Source organism: Juglans regia, chromosome 15 (genome assembly GCF_001411555.2).
Source record: "Juglans regia cultivar Chandler chromosome 15, Walnut 2.0, whole genome shotgun sequence".
Taxonomy (NCBI): Eukaryota; Viridiplantae; Streptophyta; class Magnoliopsida; order Fagales; family Juglandaceae; genus Juglans; species Juglans regia.
In genome coordinates, this window is record NC_049915.1 from 4,691,405 (window position 1) to 4,716,078 (window position 24,674).

The 24,674-nt window shown below is 37.2% G+C and overlaps 2 protein-coding genes across 2 annotated transcripts; both read left to right on the forward strand.

The window, feature by feature from the left end:
• The first annotated feature begins 12,002 nt into the window (after window positions 1-12,002).
• Window positions 12,003-13,361, forward strand: LOC118344661. The gene is made up of 2 exons (XM_035685757.1): window positions 12,003-12,222; window positions 12,280-13,361. Exons 1-2 carry the CDS (start codon window positions 12,003-12,005, stop codon window positions 13,359-13,361), a joined length of 1,302 nt encoding a protein of 433 aa, XP_035541650.1.
• Window positions 13,362-15,326: 1,965 nt separating this feature from the next.
• LOC108990390 (UPF0481 protein At3g47200-like) lies at window positions 15,327-16,793 on the forward strand. The gene has a single exon (XM_035685758.1). The coding sequence runs from the start codon at window positions 15,327-15,329 to the stop codon at window positions 16,791-16,793; it is 1,467 nt and encodes a 488-aa protein (XP_035541651.1).
• Window positions 16,794-24,674: the final 7,881 nt, after the last annotated feature.

Genomic DNA, 24,674 nt, shown 5'->3' on the forward strand with positions numbered 1-24,674 from the left:
TTTTGGGACAATTTCATTTCATCCCAAAAGTTCAATAGAACGGTAAAATATACATGTTTGAACGATGAAGAATTACAAACGGGTTAGATTATTTGTTCAATTGAATAACTTCGGTTTGAAGGACATTCCGTTTGAACGTCACAATTTATGAAAATGTGCATGTTTTGAAAGGAAATGTGAAAACATCCTCAATCATGTAATCTGCATCACTCATAAAAATTTGTATAAGATGGAAGTATTTTCTGTCATGACTGGTGTAGACATGAACTTATTTTAGCATTCATTTTTTGAATTGTGAAAAAGAGCGAATATGAGATCTGAAAAGTTTTGCATTGATTAAGTGAAGATGTTTTGAATCTGTTTTTGAATACGTGAAATGATCAGTACTCTGTTTTGATATGATGTGGTATCTGAAAACCTTTGACATGATTTTCTGATTCTGTATCTGTATCTGATTTTGTTTTATTTCTAATATGTTCTGTTAAGATTCTACCACGGGTATAATAGTGGTATAAGGCCCTACCACGGATATAATAGTGGTATACGGCCCTGTCATGAGTATAATAGTAGTATACGACCTTGCCACTGGTATAATAGTAGTTTATAACCCTACTATGGGGGTTAAACATGGTCTCTATCCCGATGTGTTGCTCTGATATGATATGAAGACGATGTCTCAGATTATGATATGCCAAAGGATTTTTGAATAAGAATGATTCTAAAAGTTTCACTCTGATATTTTGATAACATGTTTTGATTCTATATTCTGAAAGCAAATGTTCTGATTCTTCATTTTGATAGTAAATGTTTTGTTTTGCATTCTGAACTCTGTAAATGCTCATAATTACATACTAGTATATATTCTCTGCTTACTGAGTTATTGCTAACTCACCTATTTATCTTCACAATATTTCAGATGACTTTGATGGTTCAGCTGTGATTCAATAAATGAGTGCGTGGACAAGATTAGCTGAGTACCTTAGGGTACTATTGCTGTTGGGAGATTTATTTTATTTAGTAGATGGATGTCAGTATATTTAGATGGGTTATTGAGATCACTTATGTAAACTCTGGTTCATTTTATTATGTTATTTTAGATATGTGGGGCCGATGATCTATTTTATTTGGTTTATTGTATTGAGGAACTTATAGATGAGTATGTGTAGTTAAATCAAATTAGAGGAATTTATGTTTGATTTGGAGTCCTTGGAAATATATATTTGGATTTGGAGAATATATTAGTATTATTGAAGTTGATTATCATATAACAGGAGTTAACCCCCTAAACCTCCAAGAATGGGGCGTTACATTCTATGTACCATTTGAACGTGTCATTATATGTTCAAACGCATATTGCCATCTGTTCAAACTTAAAATTTACCATTCGAACGGTATACACATTTTGGTTTGAAAGGTAAAGTACACATATCAAATGCTTTCATTTACTTACATTCAAACGGGTTCATGGACAATCAAACGGTAACTGGGTTGAGCTCAGTAATGGCTGAGTCGACTCAGCTATTGTTAAAAACGAAAGAACTCGGTGGATTCCTTTCGTTCTTCCACAAATCACAACAATACAAGGTCGGAATGAGCATAGAGGCATCCCGACCTTGTTTTTTCAGCCAGCTATGGTGGCCAAATGGTGTTTTGAAAAAAGAAATTCAAAACCTATTTTCATTTATACCAAAATACTAACCTATTTACATGTAAAATGACATCAAATCGAAGGCTATATGAGATACCTGTTGTGGGTTCAAGATTGGTGGTTGAAGGTGGCGTTGACGGCGGCGTGTGGTAGTTCTCTTGTTGGGAGCGGCGGAGAGGAAATTGGAAACGTTCAAACAGTGCTAGGTCTGATCCCCGTACCTGTTATACCCACTATAGCATTCGAGCATGTATTTTTACGTTCGAACGTCTTCTAAAAATAATTTACCCATTCGAACGTACACTTATCACGTTTAAAAGGGCCAAAAACATTTAATTAGTTATTCTTATATATTATATAAATATACTATATATATAGTATATAGTATATAGTAGTTATAGAACTATATAGTATATATAAGTAGTATACTATATATATAAATAGTATATAGTAGTTATAAACTATATAATAATAATTATATTATTATATACTATATAAGTATAATATAAATTGGGTATTATATATATATATACTTACTATATAGATTATACTTTATATATAATCTTGATAGTGTTATATATAAATACTATAAACTGTAAATATACTATATAATATTTAAGTATATAGTATACTATATATTAGAGATTATATCTGTTCGAACGTAATAATTCTATGTTTGAACGGTATAATTATCCGTTTGCACTGCATAATTCTGTGTTCAAATGGACATCATTCAAACCACTCAAACTATGTTTGCACCATTGAGAAGCAGTGGCGGGATTATTTTCCGCCAAGTGAGGTACATATAAACACGTTCGAATGGTTTGTAAGTGACGTTCGAACAGTTGTTCATTGAATTGTTCCAAGCGAGAGAAATTTCCCGCCTACATCGATTTCGCATTCGAACGATCATTTAAATATGTTCGAACTCGAAAATGAGAAATAAGACATCTAGAACCACATAAACCTCACTCACACAGCGCAATTCCAAAACCAAACTAGCGAGAGATAGAAAGTGAGATCAGTGAGAGTGATAGAGAGAGAAGGTGCTATTGAAAGGGTTGTCAAAATATTTTTTCTCTTTTATTTGTTAAGATTTTTGAATTGTTCTCTTCTACTTGATTATTTGTTCTTGTAATTTTGAGAAAGGCCATTCCATTAATTTTATAGTATTTACTAATTGTGGTATAGGTGCCTTGTGGTGAATATTTTTGTTTGAAAGTGCTATTAAGGTAAATTGTTACAGAAAAACTCAAAATATTGGTGTCATAGTCAAAGGAAGCCATGGGAGAGAACATTTATTTTATGGGGTTTTTGTGGATATATTTGGTTTGAAATATTTTGGGTAGTTTGTGGTATGTTTGTTTAAATATAATTGGTGGGAATTAAGCAATCATTGGTGGAGAGTGCGTGATGATAAAGATTTCTTGAGTATTGATACATAGAGAAAATAGTATGATGATTATCATTTTGTTTTGGCTTCTCAAGTATTTCAAGTATTTTACTTAGATGATTCGGAGTAAGGAAATAAATAGCGAGTTGTAAAAAAGTTTTCACCAATATATATATATATATATGATGTTATCTCCGAGGTAGAGGGACAAAACGAAGAGGAAGATGATCCCTTTACTAAAGAAGCATACCAAGAGAGTCAACATGTCTTCAATTTGTTTGTGGATTTGAGCCAATATGAGATGATTCATTTGCATAGGGAAGATATTGAGGTTGAAGCTGTTAACGCGACAGTTGGAAAAGTGTGGATTCATTTGAAGTATCTACAGATGAGAAGAGCGAATGATCCACTGAAACTGATACGGATAATTGATGTGTTTTGTGTTCACATGACACTTTTATGATGAATCTTTTATGTGATGCATGTATCAGTATTTTGAAATCATGCCACCCAAGAGGAAGGAGGTTTCCATTCCATCTCCACCCATGCCTAGCTCCCTGACTAACTCACCACTGGAGATTAACTCTCCAGACCAAGGTAAAAATAACTAACAATATTTCTCAATTAAGATAAATCACACATAAGCATACTAAATTCTAACTATAATTTCTTTCATATGTACTATAAATATAGTTTTTTTAGAGCTAAACGTACAATCTCGTTAAGGCTGAGGTTGTAACACCCCGCTCCTTTCTGATCTAAGCAAATTCCGAGGATGGAATTTATAAGGTGGGGAGAATGTAACACCCCGTTCCTTCTTTCTGATGAAAGGCTCATTCTTTTTTACGTAAGCAAATTCCTAGGATGGAAACCATGTAACAGTCTGTCCTTCTTTCTAGCAACTACAAGCCTCTTCATGCGTGCTGAACCTCAATGGCGTGTTTCTAAAGATACTATGTGGTTTCTAAAGTACGCCTAGTGTTTTAAATGCACTGAAAATATTTATATGAGGTATTTCCAATGTTATTGAACTAAACTCGATTTTAAATAAGATAATTATAATATTTTTGAAGAGTTCCAAAAATGTTATAATTGTCAGAAATCATTTTTATATCATTTATTTAAATGATCTCAGCTATTTAAAATATTATGAGATTTAAACTATGTTGAAACTCTAATTAATTAAATGGTTTTTTCCTTTAAATATATTAAATAAGACTCATCATTTCATTAATGACGAAGGAATATTATTTTATAAACTAAAGTTTAGTTTAAATAATATTCTACATTTATTCCTCTTAGTGCTTTTAATTAAGTTAATGCTTACGTATTTTCAAATCAATATTTAAAGTTCATCGTTAGATCGTTTTGTAGATCCTAAGATGAAGGGACTGGATTAAATGCCCAGCCCCCTCTCTTTCTACCTCACTTTTCCCTCCCCTCTCTCTCTCTCCTCCCTCTCCCTTATGTCGCACGCTGCCATCTCCCAAGCCGATCCTTCCCTTGCTCAGCCCGTCACCGCCCCCACCACCGGCGTCTCCTCACGGTGAGCTCCTTCCCTCCATCGGTGAACCCCATGCACAACTCTCCCTCTCTTTTCACGGTAAGCTAGCCGAAATGGGTAAAACCCATTTCTCTTCCATGCGTTGCCGTGTGCGGCTACCCAGACCACCGCACCTCCACCACACCTCCACCACCTCACACCGGCGACCACCCCTCACAAATCCAGCCACCACGGACTCCCCTCTCCCTCTCTAATCCCTTGTTTGTTTGTCTTTTCTCAAATCTAATCAATTATTCGAGGGCATACCATGTTAGTGGCCGTAGACCAACTCATCAGCATTATGAGATGGCCTACCACCAAAAGAAAGGAAACCTTGTGGACATTTCCTTTGAAAATGAGAGATGGCAATCCAGAAAAACATTTTACCACCATTCACCATCATGTAATGCATGCTCTCCTTTTTTTTTTCTATTAGTCATATGGTCAATATGTTGACTAAGTGTACGAATTGTCAGGTTTTAGTTGGTTATGATTTAAATTGCCAATTTTAATAGTTTATAGTGCAATTTATAAAGAAAAGTAGCACTTCGATCCAAATTAAATGTTTATTTAGTGATAGTTTTGAGAATTTTTGACAACACAAATATTAACGTCTATGGACTGACTCTGTGATAACATCAAATAATATTTCTATATTTCTCAAAAATTAAAAGAAAAAATAACAATGCTATATACAGTCATAGTGCACTTCTTTTAAAAATGAGTGAAGTTCACTATTAAAAAATTAATTTTTTTTACGTGCATTCCCATATTTATTCATTTTTTCAAAATGAATATACAACGTTTGCACAACCCATGATTGCAATTTATGTCTTCAAAAAGCATGTTTTTTTCCCCCCCTCAATTTATGTCTCTTTATTTGGCATGCATGTTATATAAATTGCTTTTAATCCTGATGTTTACTCAATCAAAGTTTGCCAAATTTCTCATCGCTAATATAAAAACAAAGACGAGCTATAAAGAAGTAAAGATGATCAAGTTGATTGACCAAAATTTGGAGATCAACACACTAATATTGACACATTTTTAAAAATTATATTTATCATATAACCCGTCAAAGTATGCTAACTTAGTTATATAGAGTATCTTATTAGACAAGATTGCTTATGTTGTAAATAAATAAGACCACTCGATAAGCCTCTCAATTCAGTCAAATTCAAGTTTAGCTCAATTAGTAATTTGTTAAATCAGCCGTTTATAAAGACAAAATTATAATCGATTATTAAATGATACAACTTGTAAAAAACTTGTCAAAACTCTCACAAGCTTGTATAAACTCGAATAAAAATCAAGCCAATTAGACTTGACCACACATTCCTCTTTCAAATTCGACTCATTTACACCTTTAATTAAAAGAAAAACACTATAGACACAAAGGAATCCCACAAAAGGGATTCCACACACTGATGTGACACATTGCTCATCTCTCCCCTATTTTTTTCTCTTTCTTTTTGCCCTCCCCCCATGGCTGCCACCCTTGCCCTCTCCCTGTGCCCTCTCTCCATGCTGGCCATTGTGGTCGGTGACTGCCTTAGGGTGGGCAGAAGACACCTGCGGTCCAAGCGGTACCATCGGCGTGGAACTCACGACAGCTCATTGTGCACGTTGACGCACATTCCGCACATTATGTGCGTGGCCGACCATTGCATGGCCGTCACTAGGTGGCCAGGGTGGTGGATTTGAGCTGATGGCTTGCGTGATCAACGGTCGCCATCCTTTGGCTATCTGTGGTGTCGGGAACCATCCTAGGAGGGAGAAAGAGAGAGGGAAAGGGCACACATTGTGTGCTTGGTCGACCGCTGCGTGGCCACCATTAGGTGGCCAGTATGGTCGGGATCTAAGTCGAAGGCTTGCATGGTTAATGGTCGATGTCCTTTGGCCGTTTGTGGTGGTCGGGAACCATCCCAGGAGGTAGAAAGAGAGAGAAAGGTGGAGGAGGGGAGAGGGGGGAGAAAGAGAGAGAGAGAGAGAAAAAAAAAAGAGAAAAAAAGAAAGAAAGAAGGGAGACGTGCTAGCCACAACGATGTGTGAGATCTTTTTGTTGAAGAGCTATGCTACACTGCTGCCTGAGTAGCACCGCTCATTTTGACCGGTAGGCTAAAATTCTGTTTTTATTTTTTTTTTCAATTTTCTTATTCATATTTTTTATCATTTTAAAATATTTTTAAAAAATATAAAAAAAAAATAGCAATATACTAATAGTCACTTACTTAACTGTTAAGTAAAAAAAAATTAAAAAATAAAATATATGAGGTGTCAAAATGAGAGATAAATTGAATAGACAAAGTAATATTTTTCTTTGATGAATCCCTTATGTTTCTTGTAATGCTTACATGTGAAGACTGTCCATGACACCGCTCACCTAAGACCTAGAGTAAAATTTTCAACTCTTGGAGATTGTATACTAGCCAGCCATGTCCTTGTCTGTTTGTCAAAATTTATATATAAATTTATAAAATAAATCCATTTTATCAAAATGAAACTCATGAATAAGGTCGAACTCTCTTGAATCGTGAACGAGTTCTACGTGAATATAAAATTTAACTTGATAAAATTAAATGAACAAAATTACTTGATTAGTTATTTGTTCTTCAAACTCAACTCGTTTATGGTCTTAATTAAAAGAAAAATTCTAATCATCATTCACACATTATACACTACACTTTTTTATTTTATTTTTTATCCTCATACACTATACACCATTTTTTTTTCTTTTTTCTTATCAAATATGTGGTATATGAATAATGTATAGAAGAATTCAATTAGTTTAAGAAAAATAAAACTTAAAAAAATAAAAAAAAAATAAAAAACTAAATATGATATGTAATTTATAAAAATCATGAACAACAAAACTCCAAAATCTTTCTGCTGAAGAAATTATAATTTTGCTTTTATTCACCAAAAGCCTCCATGTCTATAGCTTTTTGTATTTTTCAAAGCAGCAAATCTGACTACTTACTAGACAATGAATGGGTCTCGGGAAAAATCATCCTCTCCTCTTCCCATTTGTCTCTGATAAACCAACCTACCTCATTTCCACCACTTTCACTTTCATAAAAGCTGCTACTTTCCTTAGAATTGAGGTATGCTTTTTGCTCAGTCTCCTCTCTGGCTCGAGTTCCGTCTTTAGCTAGAGGAGGTGAAAGAGTTTTTACTCAGGTTGGCTTAGGTCATTTAGGTTTCTCTTTTCCAAGTGGGAAGCTTAGTCTGACTGAGGAGGAAGGTGAGGTCTTGGAAATCGATAGTGGGGCGGAGGGAAAGGAAATAGAACAAAAGGGAGCGAGAAGCTTGATTGGAAAGATCTGTTCAGACCAAGTAGTGGGAAAGGAAGTTCTCAGCAATGCTATGGCAAAAATATGGAGGATTAGTCAAAGGGCTATATTCCAAGAAGTGAACAAGAACACCTTTATTATAACTTTTGAGACTCATGCAGATAAACTCAGAATTCTTGATGGTAAATCGTGGTTTTTTGATAATGCACTTTTTCTGATGATGCCTTACGAAGGAGATGTTAGACCAGGGAATTTATCTTTTGAACGGGAAGCTTTCTGGTTACAGATACATAACTTACCCTTGGGCTGTATGACCAAGGAATGGGGAACTCATATTGGCAGTTCGGTGGGTCGGGTGTTGGAAGTCAATGTGGAGGATGACGGCATTAGGTGGGGTCGCTGTCTCCGGGTTAAGGTGGAGATATCCATTTTTAAGGCTATTGCTCGGGGGCATTTCATTAGCTACCAGGGGTCTAAACATTGGATTAATTTCCGTTATGAGAAACTACCCATGATCTGTTTCCAGTGTGGTTGTATTCTCCATGGCGAGCAGGGTTTTCTATCATCGTGTGGGGGTCAAGGGGAGGAAGGTGCTCCAGGCGCCCAGTTTGGATCTTGGCTACGTGTCGAAAGGGCCCTGAGACGGTGGGCTTTGCAACATGGTTATTTTAGAAGTGGTGGGGCAGAGGAAACGGGTAAGGAAAGCAAAAGGATGGAGGAGGAAGCCTCCGCGTGCAGCGCAGGTAACAGACATCCGGAGAACTGGTTGGAGACAAGACAAGCCACTCATGCTATCCCTCAGTCACAGTTTACTAGAAACTCGGAAAGGGGTGGAAACTCAGCTTCGGGAAACACAGAGCCGTCCTCAGCGGAATTTAAGGAAGAAAATCGAGGCTTGGCTACTGAAACTTCAATAGTGATTAGAAAGGAATTTGCGTAGGAAATCCAGAAGGAAGACAGTTTTACTGCAGGCTTAGTTGACGGATCAGACATCGTTTTAGAGACCCAATTTCTAAATGGGTCAGGATCAGGAGATGGGTTAAAGCCTAGTGTAGATTTTAAGGGTCCACCAGCCCAGCCACCTATTGTTACTACGACATACTCAGAAGCTATTGAAGGTGGGAAGCCTCTGTTTTCAACTACCGAACCTTCGAGAAAAGGCAAGGGGAGAGAAAATGGAAGCACTGTGCTCATGGTCAGAGGACCAATCAGGCTCCCTCTGGACCTCTACCGTGTTTTGGCGGTAAACGGGTTGCATATACAAATCAGGTATGTTCTCTTCCACCCAAAAAGTTACGGTCATCCCGAGTTGAGAAAAGGAATGATGCTAGCGATTTCCTCTCTATATCGGCGGAGGCTGCGAGCCAACCCCCCTGGGCACCATGAGGATTGTAAGTTGGAACTATCAGGGGCTTGGGAATCCTCGAATAGTCCAATTCCTTTGCTAGTTAGTAAAAGACAAGTTACCCGACGTGGTCTTCTTGATGGAGACCAAGTTATCTTATGCTAAGGCTCAAAGGGTTGCAAGGAGATTCTTGTTTGATGGATGCATTGTAGTTGAGGCGTTAGGGAGGAGTGGAGGGCTCATGCTGTTATGGAAACAAGAGGATCTTCTGGATTTGGTCAATTACTCACAACACCACATAAACGTTACCATAAATGATAAGCAGTGTAAATTCGAATGGCTCCTGTCTTGCTTTTATGGGCACCCAAATTCGAACCTGATGAGTTAGACTTGGGATTTGCTCTCTTCTTGCAAGCCGGAGGTTGGGGGTGGGGTATTATAGGAGACTTCAATGAGGTTTTGTACAAGGAAGAAAAGGTGGGGGGAAAGCCTAGAAGTGAAAACTTATGGGTATGTTTTGAAACTTTATGGAAGAAGGTAATCTTTCCGACTTGGGGTGGCAAGGCAACCAATTTACTCGGCACAATTGTCACGAAGATGAGACTTTCACAAAAGAGAGACTCGATAGAGCCATCGCGAATGGCGTCCGATGTCTCGGTGGAGACGTTACCAGCTGTGTGCTCCTACCACAACCCAATATTGCTGAAATGCCTCCCAGATAGGTCCTTTGCTCGCATGCATTTTTATCCTTTCAAGTATGAATTGGGCTGGAACAAAGAGGAGGGCTGCGATGGTGTAGTATCTGAAGCTTAGCTAGGCAGACCAGGGAGTGACTGCGGGCTGGACAGTGTGTCAAAAAAATTGGATAGAACACAAAGGCAGCTTACACAGTGGAGCAGGAAGTTGGGTCGGGAGAGAACAAAAGCTATTAAGGATAAGTCTAATGTATTGTGCCAAATGCAGAAAGATGAAGGACCAAGCAAAAATAGCTCCAACAAGAGATCGAATTTCTCTTGGATCAAGAAGATACTTGGTGGAGACAAAGGGCAAAGAAACACTGGCTGACAGGGGGCGATAGAAACACTAAGTTCTACTACGCCTGTGTAAACCAAAGAAGGAAGAGAAATACTATTAATAGAGTTATATATATGGAAGGAGCTGAGTTGACAGAAAAGAGTGATATAGCAAAAGGGTTTAACAGGCTTCTTTCTGCAGTTTTCCAATCGTCAAAGCCCAGTCCAGCTAGCATCAATCAATGTACACAAGGGGTTGTCTCAAGAGTGACTGACGAAATGCTCCAACAGCTGGATAGGCCTTGCACAGTTGAAGAAGTGGAGGTGGCTCTCAGGCAAATGTCCCCTTTCAAGTCTCCAGGACCCGACGGTTTCAGCGCTGGTTTTTACCAGGATCACTGGAAAATTGTTAGTCATGACGTCTCTAAAGCTGTTATATATTTCTTCATTCATAGAAATCTCCCTAAAGGCTGGAACCATACTCATCTGGTCCTCATTCCCAAGGTAAAGTCCCCTACTTCAGTGCGTGAGTTTAGGCCTATTTCTCTTTGCAACATGAGTTACAAATTGATCTCTAAGGTACTGGCAAATAGGATGAAAGAGATTTTGGATAAGGTGATTTCCTGGAATCAAAGCGCTTTTATTCCAAACAAGCTGATAACCGATAATATAATGGTTGCATATGAGTTACTCCACTTTATGTATTCCAAAAGGAAAGGAAGGGCAGGTTCCATGGCCATCAAATTGGATATGTCCAAAGCCTATGATAGAGTAGAGTGGGATTTTTTAGCGGCCATGCTCCTTAAGTTGGGCTTTAGTTAGAACTGGACGGACTTGGTGATGAAATGTGTTAAGTCTGTTTCTTACTCTGTTGTTATCAATAGGGAACCAGGTGAGGTTTTTTTCCCCTCTAGAGGATTGAGCCAAGGCGACCCACTGTCACCTTATTTATTCCTAATTTGCACTGAAGGCCTTACCTCTATGTTGAATACAACTGAATCAAAGGGACTGATCAGGGGAGCAACTGTTACACGAGGAGGGATGAAAATAAATCATCTTCTATTTGCCAACGATTGTGTTATTTTTTGTAGAGCTATGCTAGCTGAGTGGTATCTAATATATAACCTTTTGCGGCAGTTTGAGGAGGCATCTGGGCAAACTTTAAAGAAAGAAAAAACAAGTGTATTTTTCAGCTCAAATACAAAAGAGGAAGCAAGGGCTTTTATACTTCAGCAAGTAAATGGCTCTAGAAACAACAACTACAACAAGCACCTTGGTCTCCCAACTCTGGTTGGGAGATCAAAGTATGAGACCTTTAGAAGCCTAAAAGATAAGATTTGGAGACGAATCAACAGCTGGAAGACTATGTTTTTGTCCTTTGCAGGGAAAGAAATTCTTATAAAGAGTGTACTACAAGTTATTCCAGCCTACACAATGAGTATCTTTAAAATGCCCGTACTACTACTAAAAGAAATTGAGACTCTTTTGGCTAGGTTCTGGTGGTACCATAAGGGAGAAGGAAGAGGCATTCACTAGAAAACATGGAGCTCTCTGGGACTGGTAAAGAACCAAGGTGGTCTGGACTTCAGGGATCTCAGTAGCTTTAATAAAGCTCTTCTGGCCAAGCAAGCTTGGAGGCTGATGAAGGAACCCCATTCGCTAGTGTCCAAAGTGTTCAAACAGAAGTACTTTCAGAATTGTGATTTATTGGTGGCCAAATTGAAAGGCTCGTCTTCTTCATTTCTATGGAAAAGTCTTTGGTCTAGTATGGAGCTGTTAAAAGAAGGAACTGTTTGGAGGATAGGCAATGGAGCTAGCACAAAAATCTGGAAGGATAAGTGGCTGCCAAGACCAGTGACATACCAGATCCAAACCCCTCCAAATACCCTTGACCTAGATTCTAGATTGGAAGTCTTAATTGATGTTGAAAGTAGATCCTGGAAAAAAGATCTGGTGGCAGCAATTTTTAAGGAAGAGGAAGCTGAGTGTATTCTCTTCATACCTATAAGCAATAGAGGCACATGTGACAAATGTATCTGAGCAGGCTCAAAGAAAGGAACATTTTCGGTCAAGAGTGCTTACTTGCTAGCAACTACACTCAAGGGGAGACACTTGGGGGAAGGATCAAAAGATGGGGGAACTTCTGATTGGTGGAAGGCTCTTTGGCTGTTAGAAGTCTCTGGTAAGGTAAAACAGTTCATTTGGAAATGCTTAAATAATATCCTCCCTACCAAAGACAACCTTTTCAGGAAACAAATTGTTGATAACAACCTCTATCCAATCTGTATAAGAGAGGTGGAGACCTCTGTGCATACTATTTGGGTTTGTCCCACTGCAGCTGATGTGTGGGGAGGGGAAAATATTGCTTTTAGCAAATGGAGGAGACATTATCTGGATTTTCAGCTTCTATGGATAGAATTGGTCAATTTATTTACTAAGGAGAACCTTGATCTGGCCTCAATCCTAATGTACCATTTATGGGCCAGGAGGAATGCATTCATATTCCAAAATCAATTTTCCCAACCAGGTTCAGTTTTAGCAAAGGCCCAGTCTGAGCTCTCTTTGTTCCGTGAGTACAATACAGTCAACAAGATCAGAGCTGAAGACAACATGAGGAACAGGTTAACTGCAACTTGGAAGCCTCCTAACCAGCCTTTTGTAAAAGTCAATTTTGATGCAGCATTTAACAAGACCAATGGTAGAATGGGGATGGAGATAGTGATCAAAGACCATGCAGGTAACTTACATGTCTCTTTGACAGCCTCAAGGGATAATACTAACTCAGTCTTTCAAGCTGAAGGAGAAGCACTTTATAGGGCTATGGATTTATGCCTTGAGCTAGGACTGTACCACGTTATTTTTGAAGGAGATGCCAAAGTAGTCATAGATGCGGTAAATTTCAAAAAAGAAGACAACATGTGGTTGGGACAATTGACAGAGGACCTGCAACAGTTTTTGGTGCGCAATCTAACCTGGATACTGAATTTTGTTCATAGACAAGCAAACAAAGTTGCTCATACAGCAGCTCAACTAGCTATATCTAATGTCAATGAATGTTTTTGGTTAGATGATGGTCCTCCAGAGGTCAAAAGTATGGCCACGGAAGATTTAATTTGTATGGTGTAATCATTCTTATGAATGAAATCTTTTCCATTAAAAAAAAAAAAGGTGTACTTTTTGCTCCATAAAGTCCAAAATTACAATTATAGAAGCATGGGCTTTTCGTATTGAGTTGATTAAGGGTGTTGAACCGGACCGGATTTTTTCCGGATCCGGTCCGAAACCCGGAAATCCGGGTGCATCCGGGCGGATAACCGCCCGGATTACACCCGGGCGGTTAAAAAACTCCGGATCCGGTTACGGATCCGGTCATGTGACCCGGTTATCCGTAACCGGGTCATTTAAAGGCGAAAAAAACCCGCCTATTAAAGGGAAAAACCAGACAATTCTGCGTCGTAAAGGGATGGATCGATATCTTCTTCTTCGCAGAGAAGAACTCCATGGATGGGCTCAAAGCTTTCCAGCAGCATGTGGACTCCACTAACTCTTGGGACGATCACAGGCACTGCTCCATAGCTAACGATGAGATCTAGATGATATTCTCCTTTTCATATATATATATATATATCGCCAAAAATGCTTATAGACGTACGTGATATAAAAATTAATGAAGATTCTTAATTATTTACAATAAAAATTAAGTGACATTGAAATCGTATGTTCGAAGCGAGAACCATGCATGAACATTTGGCGATCATAAGACACTGCACGTTTTGATCTCCATGGCTCAGGGAAGGAAAATACACTAAAAAAAAACTGGAGAACCCAAGAAAAAGCATGCATAAAATTTATTTGTGCCATAAACAGAATCAAATGGTGTGTGTTAGTGAGAGAGAGAGAGAGAGAGAGAGAGAGAGAGAGAGAGAGAGAGATCAGAACGAACCCACAAAATCAACAAACTTGTTCTTGCGGACAGTTCGTCGAGAGACGATAAGAACCCTGGGCAGAATCATTGAGCTATCTAGCTAGAGATCTGAATTAGCCTTGCATGGACTGAACAAGAGCTGAAACTTTAATGCTGCTTTGAAACTAGAAGCTTTCAAAGTGAGAGAAGAGGATGAGGAAGAGGGAAACGGCCATGATTAATGCTGTTTCGAAAGATTAACCTTAATTTAATTGCTCTATACGCGGGTAATAATGCAGCAATCTGTATGGATCACATCTTTATTCTCTCCTATCTGATATTCATAGCCAGAGTACTACAAAAACAAATGTACCCGTCTATTCTCCGCATACGTATTTCACACTTATTTACTCGGCACAGGTTCTCGATCTGGCCTTTTACCTTAATTACAGACTGACCCTCATGTTAACTTTATGATCTTGAGATTACGCCAATTCAAAGCCAAGCTTTAATTGATCGTGCGGATGCTGATCACATGCATCATGCAGTACATGCATGTTTATCCAAAAACATATATATATATATATATATATATATATATATTTGTCAAGAGTACTCTCGAGATATGAATCATGTACCTTATTTTAAACCAGCAAATCTTACAAAATATGGAGTACTATTTGATATGAAGGCAAGCATATACCTGATCAGCTTGCTTATACTGAGCCCTATACGAATTAGAATATGCGAGGAATAAAAAGAAAAAAAAAACTAAGTGCTATAAAAACATTTTTTTAAGTTTTAAAGTCTTTTTTTTTTTTTTTTAAATTAAAGCCGGATTAAATCCGGTTATAACCCGGATATAACCGGATTTAATCCGGTTATAATCTGGATCCGGATTAAATCCGATATCTGGTTACAATCCGGATATCCGGATTCAATCCGGTTATCCGCCCGGATTAAATTCGGATTAATCCGGGCGGATAACCGCCCGGATTTTAGCATCCGGATCCGGATCCGGTTATGGCCGGATATCCAGATCCGGATCCGGATCCGGATGAACACCCCTATTAGCGACCACTTTTGCATCACTTCAAAAGGTTCTTGGAATCCGGATTACTTTACAAACAATTGCATGTCATTTTAAACCAAAGGTTTGGAGTAGGAGCTGGTATGATAATCCACCCATGGCCAGTACAGCAGTGAACATCGGCATCCATAGTTTAACACCCACCATGGAAATGATAAGCATCTCTCACCAAGGAGAATCCAGTCGCTCCAATTACCAGAAGCCGTTACGGGAGTTGAAGCAGGAGGAACACCACTTCATGATCAACGAGCAAGTAACGAAATATTCCGAAGAAGCCGAAAAGTTACAAGAAGAAGCCGACCTTGGAAGCACTAGCTGCATCTACAGAGTCCTCCCAAGGCTCAAGGAAATCAATGGCAACTCGTTATACGAGCCCCACATGGTCTCCATCGGGCCCTACTACTACAACCTCCGTGATGAAAAGTTCAAGATAGCCGAAGATTGCAAGAGGAAGTGCTTCGGCTCCATGCTGGTTAAGGCAGAACATCAAGACATCCGATGTGATATCTATGAGTGCTGCTTGCAAAGAATAAGCGAACTTGAAGTGGACATCAGAAAGTGTTATTCTGAAGAGTTCGAAGTCGCCGGTATTGAATTTCTCGAAATGATGGTTGTTGATGCTTGTTTTATAATAGAAATCATTGATATGTTTGGACCGAGGAAAGAAGTCGACTCCAGCGAATCTCTTGAAGCCTTGGCGTGGATGGTACCGTATTTCTACAGGGACTTTCTCCTGCTTGAGAATCAGATCCCATTTTTCGTTCTGCAAGAGATATATATGATTACCCGTAAAATTCTTGACCTTAGAGTTAGTAGTTCCCATCTGATATATGCTGCTTTGGAATTCTTTAAGAACAGAATGAAAAGACTCGATTTAGACATTTTCGATTTCACTTCAATGAACGTGATGGAAACGAATCAGTGCTTGCATTTGCTGGACTTGGTTCGGAGTAGTTTAATGCCATTTTATTATGAGCAACAGCGACCAGAATTCCCTACAGAGACTACATTCATTCACTGCGTCTCGAAGCTCCGGCTAGCAGGGATTAAGGTCAGTCCAGTCAAAGCGCACAGCTTCCTAGAAGTGAAACTCAAGAAAGGTGTGATTGAGATGCCAAACATAGCCATCAACGACTTGATGAGATGTCTGTTGCTGAACTGTGTAGCATTCGAACAGTGCCACAAGAGAAGCAAGAAGTACTTCACAGTTTACGCCACTTTTTTGGACTGCCTGGTGAACACCAGCGAGGACATCGAGTACCTTCGCGAGCGCAATGTCATTGACAATTACCTTGGGGACGACTCCGAGGCTGCGGACTTCATCAACCGTGCGGGCAAGGATTTGGTACTCAATGCTGATAAAGGCTTCTATTTGGGGAAATTGTTCAAGGATGTGGACAAGCATTATCAGAATTGGTTGGAGTGGAAGTGGGCGAGCTTCAAGCGGGAGTTTTTTGACAAGCCATGGTTGCTTCTGTCGGCAGCGGGTGGGATTTTGCTCGTACTGGCTACGTCATTCCAGGCCGTAATGGCCTTCTTAACTTACAAGTATAAAAAATGCTAGGAAGGCTCGGTTACAATTCGTCGGGTAAGTGTTTTTTTTTATGATCATATATAATCGTTCTTGACGTGAATCTCGATCTCATATATATGTACGATCATGATCAGTCGACAATGGCGATCGATTAATTCATCATGGTTTTAGAAGCGTTGATCATGCACTTGTAGTACTTATTTGTTCAGTACTAGCTGATTTGTTCTTATTATTTGGCATGTTATATCATGAATAGGTTATAATCCTAGATATAAAAGTTTGTGATCAGCTTTCTCATCATTAATATAAAAACAAAGGGCAGTTAGGAAATAAAAGATGATCAAGTTGCTCGACAAAAAACTTTGGAGATCAACACAATATTAATATTGACACATTTTTAATGTTGATCTATTAATTATCATATTAATTAAAGCGTCAGCTAGCGTATGCTTACTTAGTTATATGGAGTATCTTTCATTTAATAAATTTAGCTATTTCTGCGCATTTCACAGGTTTACAACTAGTACTAGTATTTATAATAGTTCTGCACATCAGAGGCTGGTATGAGGTTTTTTTTTTTTTTTAAATGACTATTACTACTTATGCTCTAAGTTTATCCTCAATTTTACAATAATATTTTAGAAAATAAATCTAGTATCCTCATGCTCTAAGTTTATCTTCAATTCCTTACTTTGTGCTTTTATCCTTACAAGAATATGTTGGTTTGGTAGTATTAGGTTCATTAGACAAGAATAATTAGGGCGGTAAATAAACAAGACTATTCAACAATTAAGCCGCTCAGGGTTGATTCGGCCAAATTCAAGTTTAATTCAATTCCTTTATTAAATCTATCGCTTGTGAGCACAAAATTATAATCGATTATTAAATTATACAATTAGTTAAAAACTTTTGGAACGAAAATGGAGAAAAGCGTTTGATAGCATTTGAACGAAATATTTTTTTGGGACGATTTCATTTTGTCGCAAAAAGTTGATCAAACGGTCAAACTTACACATTTGAACAATGAAGAAATTCGAACGGGTTGAATTATTTGTTCGATTGAATAACTTCGTTTGAAGGACATTCCGTTCGAACGTCACAATTTATGAAAATGTGCATGATATGTTTTGAAAGGAAATATAAAAACATCCCCAATCATATGTTCTGCATCACTCATAAAAATTTATATAAGAATAAATTATTTTCTGTCATGACTGGTGTAAATATGAACTTATTTTAGCATTCCGTTTCTGAATTGTGAAAAAGAGCGAATATAAGATCTGAAAAGTTTTGCATTGATTAAGTGAAGATGCTTTGAATCTGTTTTTGAATACGTGAAATGATCAGTACTTTGTTTTGATATAATATGGCATCTGAAAACCTTTGGCATGATTTTCTAATTTTGTATCTGTATCTGATTTTGTTTTATTTCTGATATGTTCTGTTAAGGTCCTACTACGGGTATAATAGTGGTATACAACTTTGTCGCAGGTATAATAGTAGTATACGACCTCACCACTGGTATAATGGTAGTTTATGACCCTACCACGAGTATAATAGTGGTATACAGCTTTGTCGCGGGTATAATAGTAGTATACGACCTCGCCACTTGTATAATAGTAGTTTATGACCCTACCACGGAGGTTAAACATGGTCTCTATCCTGATATGATGCTCTGATATGATATGAAGATAATGAATCAGATTATGATATGCCAAAGAATTTTTGAATAAAAATGATTATGAAAGTTTCACTCTGATATTTTGATAACATGTTTTGATTCTATATTCTGAAAACAAATGTTTTGATTCTTCATTTTGAAAGTAAATGTTTTGTTCTGCATTCTGAACTCTGTGAATGGTCATAATTACATACTAGTATATGTTCTCTACTTACTAAGTTGTTGATGACTTACTCCTTTATCTTCACAATATTTCAGATGACTTTGATGGTTCAGCTGTGATTCAATAAATGAGTGCATGGGCAAGATTAGCTGAGCATAGCTGAGTACCTCAGGGTACTATTGCTGTTGGGAGATTTATTTTATTTAGTAGATGGATGTCAGTATATTTAGATGGGTTATGGAGACTTATGTAAACTTTGGTTCATTTTATTATGTTATTTTAGATATGCGGGGCCGATGATCTATTTTATTTGATTTATTGTATTGAGGAACTTATAGATGAGTATGTGTAGTTAAATCAAATTAGAGGAATTTATGTTTGATTTGGAGTCCTTGGAAATATACATTTGGATTTGGAGAATATATTAATATTGTTGAAGTTGATTATCAGATAACAGGAGTTAACCCCCTAAACCTTTGAGATTGGGGCGTTACATTTTGTGTACCGTTTGAACGTGTCATTATACGTTCAAACACATATTGCCATCCTTACAAAGTTAAAATTTACCTTTCGAACGGTATACACATTTTGGTTCGAAAGGTAAAGTAAACATATCAAACACTTTCATTTACATACTTTCAAATGGGTTCATGGACAATTGAACGGTAACTGATCGAGCTCAGCAATAGCTGAGTCGACTAAGCTATTGTTAAAAATGAAAGAACTCGATGGATTCCTTTCATTCTTCCACAAATCACAACAATACAAGGTCAGAATGAGCATAGAGGCATCCCGACCTTGTTTTTCCAGCCAGTTATGGCGGCCAAATGGAGTTTTGAAAAAAGAAATTCAAAACCTATTTTCAACCCCATTTATACCAAAATACTAACCTATTTACATGTAAAATAACATCAAATCGAAGGCTATATGAGATACCCATTGTGGGTTCGAGATTGGTGGTTGAAGGTGGCGTTGACGGCGGCATGTGGTAGTTCTCTTGTTGGGAGCAGCGGATAGGAAATTGGAAACGTTCAAACAGTGCTAGGTCGGACCCCCGTACCTGTTATACCCACTATAGCGTTCGAGCATGTATTTTTACATTCGAACATCTTCTAAAAATAATTTACCCATTCGAACGTACACTTATCATGTTCAAAAGGGCCAAAAACATTTAATTAGTTATTCTTATATATTATATAAATATAAATATACTATATATATAGTATATAGTAGTTATAGAACTATATAATATATATAGGTAGTATATAGTAGTTATACTATATAGTAGTATGTTATTTATACTATAGTAGTTATAAACTATATAATAATAATTATATTATTATATACTATATAAGTAAAATATAAATTGGGTATTATATATATATATACTTACTATATAGATTATACTTTATATATAATCTTGATAGTGCTATATATAAATACTATAAACTATAAATATACTATATAATATATATATATAAGTATATAGTATACTATATATTAGAGATTATATCTGTTCGAACGTAATAATTCAGGTTTGAACGGTATAATTATCTGTTCGCACTGTATAATTTTGTGTTCAAATAGACATCGTTTGAACCCCTCAAACTATGTTGGCACCATTGAGAAGCAATGGCGAGATTATTTTCCACCAAGTGAGGTAAATATAAACATGTTCAAATGGTTTGTAAGTGACGTTCGAACAGTTGTTCATTGAATTGTTCCAGGTGAGAGAAATTTCCCGCCTACATCGATTTCACATTTGAACCAATGTTTTCAATACCGTACCGAATGCCATACCGGTCAAGGCACTGGAACGAAATATTTCGGTATTGGTACCGTTTCATGTATCGTTTTGGGATAGTCAATATATGAATAAATTATATATATAAATATATATATAAATTATATTCCAAAATACTAGTCTATATATGAATAAATTATATATAAATACATATATATAAATTATAAATAGCCTAATTTGAATTGCAGGTTAAAAAATAAGTTTGTAGTTTGAAAAAATGAAAAAAATAAAATAAAATAAACTCCGAAATACAGGCCTGTAAAGGCCAAAATATAGGCTGATACAGCTGGTATTTGAGCCGGTACGAAACACATATGATACTTGTACCGGCTACTGGGCCGGTATGGAAAATTACGGCCGTACCGGCCAGTACGGTACGAAATTAAAAAAACTAATTTGAACGGTCATTTAAATATGTTCGAACTCAAAAATGAGAAATAAGACTTCTAGAAACACATAAACCTCGCTCACGCAATTCCAAATCCAAACCAGCGAAAGATAGAAAGAGAGATCAGTGAGAGTGATAGAGAGAGAATGTGCTATTGAAAGGGTTGTCAAAATATTTTTTTTCTCTTCTATTTGTTAAGATTTTTGAATTGTTCTCTTCCACTTGGACTATTTGTTCTTGTAATATTGAGAAAGGTCATTCTATTAATTTTATAGTATTTACTAATTGTGGTGTATGTGAGTTGTGGTGAACATTGTTGTTTGGAAGTGCTATTAAGGTAAAGTGTTATAGAAAAACTCAAAATATTGGTGTCCTAGTCAAAGGAAGTTATGAGAGAGAGGGCATTGATTTTATGGGGTTATTGTGGATATAATTGGTATGAAATATTTGGGGCAGTTTGTGGCATATCTGTTTAAGTGTGATTGGTGGGATTTAAGCAATCCTTGATGGGGGAGTGCATGATGATAAATATTTCTTGAGTATTGATACATAGAGAAAATGGTATGATGATGATCATTTTGTTTTGACTTCTCAAGTATCTCAAATATTTTACTTGGATGATTTTGAGTTAGGAAATAAATAGCGAGTTGTACAAAAGTTTTCACCAATAAATATATATGATGTTATCTCCAAGCAGAGGGACAAAACAAAGAGAAAGATGACCCTCTACTCAAGAAGCATACCAAGAGAGTTAGCCTGTCTTCAACTTGTTTGTAGATTTGAGCTAGTATGAGATGATTCCTTTGCATAGGGAAGATATTGAGGCTAAAGCTGTTAACGCGACAGTTGGAAAAAGTGTGGATTCATCTGAAGTATCTATAAATGAGAAGGGTGAATGATCCACTGAAATTGATATGGATAATTGATGTGTTTTGTGTTCACATGACACTTTTATGATGAATCTTTTATGTGATGCAGGTATCAGTATTTTAAAATCATGCCACCCAAAAGGAAGGAGGTTTCCGTCCCATCTCCACCCATGCCTAGCTCCCCAACTAACTCACCACTGGAGATTAACTCTCCAGACCAAGGTAAAAATAACTAACAATATTTCTCAATTAAGATAAATCACACATAAGCATACTAAATTTTAACTATCATTTCTTTCATATGTACTATAAATATAGTTTTTTTAGAGCTAAACATACAATCTCATTAAGATTGAGGTACTACTAGAGACATGACGTTGGAAAAATATCATGAAGTTGGTAAGATTAAGGTTAACATTCCTGACGATCATACCGGAGGTGAAGGAGAACTAGCGGCCTGGCTTACTTCTCATGTAGGTGCTCTTATATAGACTAATACACGTTTGGCTATAATTTCATGGCATAAAGTTTCCCAAGATGTTAAAGAGCTTATTAAGAAATGTTGTTTGGTAATTATTTAATTCATTTATCAAATTAATGTCTAAGCAAAATATAGAATATGCAATTAATTTGTTCGTGAGTCTTATTGTTTCAAGAATGGATGCGAACTAAATTTTGGTCAGAAGGAGGAGCGCAAGACTGTTGATGAGCTTATGTATAATGCATTCCGGAAATATAAGGCCAGATATCATGAGCATAACAAAAAGTTTGAGAACAAGGACGACACACGCCACAATCCTTTTCAGGATGTCTGACCTTTAGATTAAGAGAAACTTTATGATATGTTTGAGGATCCAGTATTTAAGGTAAATAAATAACTTGTTTTACATGTCATGCTTTATAATTTCTCTTGCTAATATTTACAACTTCTATGCATGAGCAAAGTTCTAGAAACAAAGCAAATAGATCGGACTTGAAAATTGATCACAATGCAGGCTCAAGAACTTTCCATCGTATCTCTAAGAAGTTGGTAAGTTTATTTTTTACTCAAGTTGATTGTTTTGTTTTGTATTCTAATGACTTTATATCAACAAAATATTTATCATGTAGCAAGACTCATATAGCAATTACGATCTAACTGTGTGTGTGGCTCGTGGAAATAAAGAGCATAACAACATTGTCTATGGTGTTAGCTGTGATACCCCATATGATAAGGATAAGGGTAAGTGGTATATGAGATCCCACATTGCTTGGGAAGGAAAAGTTCTTACTCTTTATAAGGTTCCAATGGGGCTCAAATTATATCATTGACTAATTCTTTTGGAATATAGGTTATGTGGTTTGTAACGCCCTGAACTCAGAGGTAGGGTTGTGCAAAAAAGGCGCTGACCCAATCCGTTTGTACTACCCGACCCAACTGATAAAAAGCAGGTTTGACGAACTTGCAGGTCAAACCCGCTAACTGTCGGTTTTGATCCGACAATCACAGACCTTATGCCATCCATCCCCAAATCTCAAACCATAGCTTCCATCACTCCCTATTTCTCTCTGTTATCACCTAAGTCATTGTCGCTGGCGAAGTCCGTGCCCTGCCTGCGCTATGGCTGCGTGATAGGGTTGACAGGAAGCCAAGCTCACGAGGTCGAAGGCATAATCTTGTTGCAACGTTGGGCCCTATTTTCTTCGATGCGCTGTAGACTCAGATAGATCCGACAGAGAGCGAAAGGGAAAAACTCATTCAACAGCACAAAACTCCAACCTTTCAGATATTAAATCCAAACGTAAAAATGGAAAACACTATGACTCTCTAATAAAAGACCGATTAGAAACAAAACAACCTCGATTTATTGGCAAGAGAACTACGTAGATCTCTACCTCATCTTTCGGCGCTTCCTCTTCAACCTCCTCATGTGCTTCTTCTTCCACTGTGAAACCAAAGAGCAAACCCCAATAAAAGATTAGGAAAATTAAAAAGGGTCCATTTTTAAGTTTTTAGATCGAGCAAATAGTAGGATCCGACAAATATCGTACGACAATAAAACTACAATCAAATCTTACCTTGGCCCTCATGGTGATTCTGTGTCTAAGTTCCTTCTCACCCTTGCTTTCGAAACCCTAGTAGTTCGAACTAGGCTACGCAAAGAACGATTTGGAGGCGTTGAGAGAATTTACAGCAATTGAAGAAGAAACCCATGTATAGGCTATGGGTTCGGAGGGATTTAATAAGACATTTCTTGAGATTGGTCGATATCAAACGGGTTGACTCGACTAGAGTCGGGTAGGATTTTTCTATATTATCATGGACGTCGGGTCAGGCCCAAATCAAGCACGGTTTGGTCGGGTTGCAAGCCTACCTGGAGGAGTCGAAGAATTACCACTTGTCACTATAATCATGTCTCCTAATACACATATAATCTCCAAAAGTTCCAATAAAAGCATAAATTCATCTTTTCAACTTAATACATAAATTTTCTCCACCAGGTCATCAACATAATAATTCAAATAACATAAATTAATATTTCCACAATCTCCTAATAATTTCTACATAATAAACTGGTAATTCATATAAGTCTCACTAAGCCAAATAACAATATGAAATTCAAATAATGAACAAAACTCTTCTATCAGCAATGGTGCCCTTAGGTACTTAACTCCTTATCCTTAGTTAGCCTTGCTCACTTTTCTATTCCTGGTCCCCAGCCGAACCATCAACATCATCTAAAAATATTGTGAAGGTAAGAGATTAGTTATCTGTGGCGCCCCCGACCACCATGTAAGGAAATACGGGAATCGAGACGCCAGGATGACGACAACACGGTCATACATCCCAACGATAGTGCCATGTGTGTGTACATGCAACAGTGTACAATAAAAACAACGCAGTGGCTAAACACCAGAATTTAAATACAATCTAAACATCAGTAAAAGGGTTTAAAAAGTTATACAGTCATCCCAAAATAAAGTTTAACACATGTCCCAAATAACAAATGAGTGATCTCAAATCAC